The 7,500-nt window shown below is 38.9% G+C and overlaps 1 protein-coding gene across 1 annotated transcript in view; it reads left to right on the top strand.

Annotated features, from left to right (window-relative positions):
- The first annotated feature begins 695 nt into the window (after positions 1–695).
- The window catches only part of LOC137970802 (cAMP-dependent protein kinase type I-beta regulatory subunit-like), a 7,187-nt gene continuing 382 nt past the window's right edge, over positions 696–7,500 (top strand). Inside the window, exons 1-9 of the mRNA XM_068817371.1 lie at positions 696–895; positions 1,040–1,195; positions 1,265–1,356; positions 1,451–1,512; positions 1,744–1,790; positions 4,098–4,196; positions 5,868–6,110; positions 6,361–6,442; positions 6,986–7,500. The exon at positions 6,986–7,500 is cut by the window's right edge and continues 382 nt beyond it. Of these exons, the coding sequence (XP_068673472.1) occupies positions 725–895; positions 1,040–1,195; positions 1,265–1,356; positions 1,451–1,512; positions 1,744–1,790; positions 4,098–4,196; positions 5,868–6,110; positions 6,361–6,442; positions 6,986–7,158 (1,125 nt within the window). The 5' untranslated portion in view covers positions 696–724 and the 3' untranslated portion in view covers positions 7,159–7,500. The remainder of the gene's footprint in view (positions 896–1,039; positions 1,196–1,264; positions 1,357–1,450; positions 1,513–1,743; positions 1,791–4,097; positions 4,197–5,867; positions 6,111–6,360; positions 6,443–6,985) is intronic.

The following is a 7,500-nucleotide window of genomic DNA, read 5'->3' as shown; positions in this document are numbered from 1 at the left end:
TCACTTCATCCTTTCGTCTATATATGTTATTTATTTTGGACTGTTTCTTATCATGAAAGTAAGAATGCGCTTATTCTTATCTCTCTTTTGAGAAGATGCACAAAATTTGTAGCTTACTGGTAACTAGATCAAACAAGTTTTTTATTTTTATTTTGGAAAAAACGAAAACTTCGGCCTGAAATTGGCCGTTTGCCGTTAAAGAATGATATTTGATATCTCTAGTACATTACTCTACTCAAAACTGAAGTAAGCCACGTTGAATAGAAACGGAGACAATAAAAACAAATAAAAATCATCAACTGGGAAGAACGTGATCAATTTTCAAACAGATCGTTGAAAAGGACGTCAATGTACCAAGCGAATGGGTCTTAACTTAGTCCTGTAATTGGATTTGAAGTGATGGAGGATTGCGTGGGCGAAAACCCGTGCTATAATTAAAACTGGATGGGATTCTTAGTCTTATTTCACAGGCTAACAAGAAAAATAGAACAAGTTAGTTATATTTTATAACTGTTGGACTAGCATTGAATTTGTTTTTATTTTCTACTTTAAATCCATTTAAAACAGGAAGATTTGTAGGACTGATTTTCAGTTTCGAACAGTTTTTGATTATAAGTACCCCCTCCCCCACGCATTTATTTCAACGTCACATTGACGTCACTGCGTAAAGATAACTTAATGTGACGTCACCATGGTTCTTCTCAGATCCTGCAGGCACTTCAATATGGCAGCTAAAAAGCAGGAGGGAGACGCCGAAGCGCTTAGACAGTGCGAAGTCTATGTTGAAAGGCATAATATTCAAGCTATACTTAAAGACTGTATCGTACAGCTCTGTATAAAGAAGCCTGATAACCCACATAGGTTTTTTCGCGAGTATTTCGAAAAACTTGAAAAGGTGTTTACTCTTTACTGGGAACTTCAACCTTGTCGAACTTCATTCCACATTGGGTTTTTCGTTTTGTTTTCTCTAAAGTAATCCGTTTTAAAACTTTTGAACAGTCGAATTCAATGCAAACGACTTGTGTTGTTGCTCACCTAGGAATTTGAGGCAGAGCCCCAGGATCACAGCGAACCAGAGCAAAAACATGAAATCGAAGATCAGCCAGGCCCTTTTCGAGGGGTTTCACGTCAGCGTCGGGGCGCTGTTAGCGCAGGACCAATTACAGAAGATGAAGCGACCTCATATGTGAAAAAGGTAATTTTTCTTGACCTTCTTGTATTTGTCAAAGAAAAAAACTTTTAACTTGAAACACTCTTTCTTCAGGTTGTACCTAAAGATTATAAAACTATGGCCGCCCTTTCAAAGGCTATTGCGAAGAATATCCTATTTTCTCACCTGGACGAAGGAGAACGGAGGTCAGTGCAGGAAAACGTTAGTCTATGCCATCTTATTCGCACGGAAATTTGTCGGGAAGTGTGTTTTCAAATGGCGCTTAATTTCGTTTTACAGTGATATCTTCGACGCCATGTCTTTGGTTAAACACGGCGCTGGGGAAACAGTAATTCAACAAGGTAGGTATTAAAGCCACGAGACGAATTTATTTCATCCCCTTTTGTCCGTGCAGTAAATTATACTTCGTAGAATCATCACGCGTTCACTTCGAATAAGTAGAAAATCTTTTCCTCATATTATACTATTCCCCATGTCGAATTATCATGCAGTATTCGCACGTACACGAGTTAACGTTACTGCGACAGTAAATCCCCAGGGGTACTCAATTTTTGTATATTTTGCTATCTCAGGTGACGAGGGAGATAATTTCTACATCATTGACAGCGGGGAAGTTGATGTAAGCTGAATGTGCGTCTTCTCTGTTTACTTATGTCAGTTTTGAACCATATGACACTAGGAACTTTTTGCTAACAGCGAAACATGTGTGCTACCTTCGAGGAGAACTGCATATCAGCCCGAAAATTTGAAGCGGTCACGGAAAAAAGTTGTAAGGTTTCAGTAACTTTTACTCGATATTGTGGCTACAGTATTGGTTAACTTGGTAAGGCGAGGCATTTGCTTTCATTGTTGTTGTCAAGCTGATGACAAAACCTAACTTCATTTTCATCCCACATTCTTTGAACTGGAACTCCAACAAACACTGTCTTTATTTTTTGTTGTTGTTAACAAAGACGGCTCGTCGTTTGAATTTGTGATTCACGTTTTGTTACATCATAAAAGAAAAACTGTTTCAACTTTTCGTGATGATCAGTGTGGCTGAAGTAAGCCATCACTTAAGTGAAAGAAGGACAAAAGGTACGACGTTCTGTGTAGTTTAAAATCCAGGCATCGAATTATTCTATCTTAACCATAAACTTGAGACCTGGTGCAAATATCCTAAAGATTTCTTGTGGTCCTTCAAGCAGTACTTTCCAGTTGGCAGCCTCCAAATCACTCACATAATTTTATATACAAATTGTGTGCCAAATTTGGAAAACAAAAAATACATAAAGCAGAAATTTGTCCAAGTTTTATTCTGGAAAAATTCTGTTCCAGGGCTTGGTTGTTCAAAAGCTGTTCGATGCTAATCCCAGATTAGAAATTAGCCAAGGAGTTTATTTCTCTACATAAAAAAGTTTGTTCAGGGCTGATATTTTCGGCAAAAATTTTACATTAGAAAAAGTCAACCTTTAAAAAATGAAGCGAAAGCTTTCTGGGTGAATTGGCTTTAGAAAAAACTGGGCCCCAGGTAGTTAAATTCCTCTGCCTGGTCTTAACCATTTTGCCCCTAACAGATAATTGAAATTTTTGGTTGTTTGGAAAAAATACATGTTTTTTGGACCAGTAAGAAGCGCAATAGTAATCCAACTGTTATTTTAAAGGAAGATGAAAACTGGACTTACAAAACTGAGAGACTATTAGCCAACACTCTTGTAAGTAGGCCATTTGCTCCCCTCTTAGGTCCCTCTACTATTTTGGTAATTAACAACCACGGATTAATCGTCTGAACCACAATCAAATCGTCACAACCAATTGATCGTCACAACCAAAATCGTCTGAAGTTATCAGAGCGCTCAAGGCGATCTTTGCACGACACTGCATTCCAGAGGAAGTCAGGAGTGATAACGGTCCACAGTATGCATCAGCAGAATTTACCCAATTCGCAAAGGACTGGGGATTTAAACATACAACAAGTAGTCCCTGCTTCCCACAGGCAAACTGCGAGGTTGAACGAGCAGTGAAGACTACCAAGTCTCTTCTGAAGAAAGAGAAAGACCCAACCAAGGGACTGTTAGCATACAGATCTACCCCACTTGCTTGTGGACACTCGCCAGCAGAGCTACTCATGGGACAGAAAATCAGGACCACAGTTCCAACTTTTCATACAAATTTGGCCCCAAGTTGGCCTGACATCGACAAGTTGCGGCAAAAAGAAGCAGAGAGCAAGGACCAACTTCAACCAGCGTCACAGATCTGTTCCGCTAGAGCCACTACAACCCGGCACCCAGGTGTACATTAATGACAGGAACACCGCAGGAACAGTTACCGGAACAGTTGCCAGTGCAGCAGAAACACCAAGATCCTACACGGTTGAGACAGGTAGAGGCACAGTGAGACGGAATAGATCACACATCACACCAGTTCCTGGAGACAAACCGGAGATGCCGAGTAGCAAGGAACCTGTGTCTGTAGACAAGCCACCAACTCCTGTGAAGTCCCTTCCCTCACCCTGTATATCCACAAGGCAAAAGAGACTGACCAAGCCTTCGCTTAGGTTGAAGGAGAGTTTAGGCCTTGCATGATTCAGATTTGTTATATGTTTGTTTTAAATCTCAGACAAAATCTAGTCGTTGTTTCTTATTTTTGTTTGCTGTCTGAGATGAGAACCTTAAGTTGTTTGTGATTTTAAAAAGGTTGTTTGTGACCTTGAAAAGGGGAGATGTTGTGTTAGTGTGAACTTTGGACTGTGTAGGCCGTGTGCAATAGGGACTGGGGAGAGAAGGAATGAAACATGTCAGTCGTTGATTAACTTAGTTTCATCCTGTGTCTTAAAGTTGGATAACGTTTCAATTAACAACTAATGAGATTCCCTTTTGCCAGGAAAATGAAAGCATTACATTTCTGTTCTCTAACTTTCGTATTTGTATTGCTTTTTCGTTGACAGGTATTTGTCATTGATGAGTATGTCTCAACCATTGGAGAGGGAGGGAGCTTTGGTGAACTAGCTCTGATCTATGGCACTCCAAGAGCAGCAACTATAAAGGTCTGTAATATCTAGTGAACCTTATCCTTTCACAAAAGAGTTTTAAGTCTCCCAAGCATATTTGCCAGCAATATGCTTCCCAAAACTTTCATATCATAACAGATGTGCAGTGCAGCCCAAATTTTGTTTTTGCACTGGATTTTGTTGTGTTTCAGTTATTGCACTTACTGTTATTTTTAGGGTCTTTTAGTTTTTTTAATCCAAAAATTTAAAATGCTTCAAAAATTTTTAATTTTTGGCTTCCCTGTTGATTTCAAAGAGTATATGTGTGTATATAAATGTCATTCTCCACCCCGTCTGTCATTGCAAAAACCCATTGACTCCTGGGGGTTCCCCATTGGCAAGTAAAATCGTTTGGCGTTAGACAGAGTAAAATATGTACTATGTATGGCCGGTTTAGGGATGAAAGGGTTAAAAGAACATGTATACAAGTACTAAGATTCTCAGGTGAGTATGACACTAGAGAAGTTTGGTGACAAAGTTTCAGGGTTAAATTTACCATGTTGTCAATGCAACTTGCTTGATTTCTAAGGGTAACTTTTTGGTGATTGACGTCACCAGTTTGAATTTAACTGTTACCATTTGTAGATTTTGATGGGCTTCATCGCTCATGACATCAAGGGCCTAACAGTTACTCTTGGAAAGGAAGCAAGTTACCCTTGACAACGTGGTAACTTAACTCGGAAACATTGTCACCAAACTTCCCAAGTGTCATACTCAACTGAGAATGGGCCATTTCCGAGATGCTGTTTGTCTCGGTTTCGAAGTGAGTCTTGGTGCTCAACTATTGTAAGGGAAATGAGTTTGACTTGCATAAGAATTCGCAACTCATTTCCATTTGAATGGTTGTGCACCAGGACTCGCTTTGAAACTTAAGCATGCAGCAACTCTGAAATGGGCTATTGTAGTAAGTTCTCTTATCACCCTCTTCCCCCAACCACCACAAGTAAGTGTGTCAACCATTGTAGCACAGTTTATCTGCCAGGACCATTACCATCATTTTCATCTAAGCATGGACACGTGACTGGAAAACATGCTCTAAGTAGCAGCAAACATGACAAGGTTTGTCTTTAATCATTCGAAGTTTGGGAGATGTTCATGCAAGTTTTCCTAGAATGGCGGAAAGACTGGACATCTAAGACTTTTTCTAGGAAATTGACCCTAATCTGATAAAGTATGCTTCGAATACTTTTGAACCATCATGCGCAAAAGTTTCAATTTTTTGCTTAAAGGCTGCCAAACTCAAACTTCAAAGAACATGTTTCCTCGTCATGTGTCTACGGTTAGATGAAAATGACGGTATTGGCTCTCATTACACCATTTGTGGGATTTATTGATCTTTCTGTTATTTACAAATACAAGTAAAGCTACCAGTACGTGTAAATGTATTCTAGGTGGGCGAGAAGAATGATTACATTTTATATGAAGCTAATGGAAAATAAGAATTTTTGTCTTAAACATATGAGGAAGAAAATGTGGTAAAAGAAAAAAAAAGGAATGTCAACACAAAAAGTCAAGGACTGAAATGGAGATCCACACAGAAATGGACCGTGTAAACATTATGCTAATTAACAAAGGCTAATCTGGTGAAGAATTTAATTTTAAAATTAACAGGTATTGTAAAATTAATGCTTGTCATTTTGTTATTTACCACATCCTTTGTTCCTTTAGTCAAAAACAGATGTGAAGCTTTGGGCTATTGATCGTGTAACCTACCGGAGGATTTTGATGGGAAGTCAAATTCGTAAAAGAAAGATGTACGAACAGTTCTTGGAGAAAGTCAGTATTCTTGAGTCTCTAGACAAGTGGGAACGTCTGACTGTGGCAGATGCCCTAGAAGCTGTCACTTACGAGGACAATGAAAATGTTGTAGTTCAGGGTGAACATGGTGATGAATTCTACATCATTGTTGATGTAAGTTTTGTTGGGAAATTTGAGTGACCTTTGTAAAATTATTGGTTCTCAGAAAGCTGTAAAATGTTTGATAACCGTTGGTTTCCAGTTGTAAGAGACAGTTCTAATTCTTGCTCTCTCTTTCTCTTGAAAGGTTTTTTTTCAAATACAATCAGTGATTTATGAGCAATTTGTCATCCTACCCAGGAGAATTTATTGAGGTTTAATTTTTTGTATGTATGAATTTAAATATTTTCCAAACTTGTTCAAGGGAGTTGCTGTGGTTCTGCAGCGGCGTTCTCCAAATGAAGATTACATTGAGGTCAGCCGCTTGGGGCAGTCAGACTACTTTGGTAAGTTCTACTGGATTCAGCTCCATTTTTAGAGCTGCCTGTGTGGATAGAAACTTCAGTGGAGTGTCTCCACCATTATTATCTGTAAAACAAGGAAAATCCTTATGACAGTTGTCCTTAAATGACTTCCTAGGGGAGCATCCACAACATTGGATTTCACAGTCTGTGTGGAGTTGTTTTGCAGACTTTTATTTCTACATGTCCACTCTTTCAACAAGATTTACTTTTCGACCCCCCTGTCAATGTTGTGGAAGGCTAAAAATTAATACCAAGGATGTCTTTAAACCTTCAAGGGAATTGAAGAAGACAGGGAAGTTCTGTAACTGGTTTATGTTAACAAGTTGAAGGAATGAGCACACAATCTGTGTTTTAGTTTGGTGTGGTTTATCAGTCTCCATGCAGACTGATTTGTCCCAGTTCATTAACATGGAATATGAAGAAAAGTAAATGAAATAAGGGACATTAGATTCAATCCTAAACATGTTGTGACAAAGATGGTGCTTTTAAATTATGAATTTGTTTTTTAAACTTTTCTCTGGATAGGCGAGATAGCACTTGTCTTGAATCGACCTCGTGCTGCCACTGTCAGAGCAAAAGGAACTCTCAAGTGTGTCAAGCTTGACAGGCAACGGTTTGAAAGAGTGCTGGGTCCATGTATCGATATCCTTAAAAGAAATATTCAGCAATACAACAGCTTTGTGTCATTAGTGGTGTGAGGATGGTTGTGATCTTGCTAGTGTAACCGATGTGGTAACTATGAAGTGTGCCAAGAAGGGAAGCTTTTTCTTGTAACTTCTAAGCAACGTAAGGCAACCCAGTACTATGGTGGTAGTGGGACGAAAAAGTGTTTTTAAGTTGTTAACTACTCAAGTCTTAATGTTACAGTGCAACGCACCTTACCTTGGCCACCCAACAAACTTTGACATTTGACAATTACTTGTAAATACGTCAACTCAACAACCCATGCAAACTTTGCAAGGTTAGGAGACGTAACTGTCAATCAAATTCGCACACCCTGATTGGTGGACAATTTGTAAAAAAACTTTGTTTGGTGGCCA

Source organism: Montipora foliosa, chromosome 9, assembly GCF_036669935.1.
Source record: "Montipora foliosa isolate CH-2021 chromosome 9, ASM3666993v2, whole genome shotgun sequence".
NCBI lineage: Eukaryota > Metazoa > Cnidaria > Anthozoa > Scleractinia > Acroporidae > Montipora > Montipora foliosa.
The sequence above is the reverse complement of the archived record's forward strand: the minus strand, read 5'-3'. Positions and strand labels throughout refer to the sequence as shown.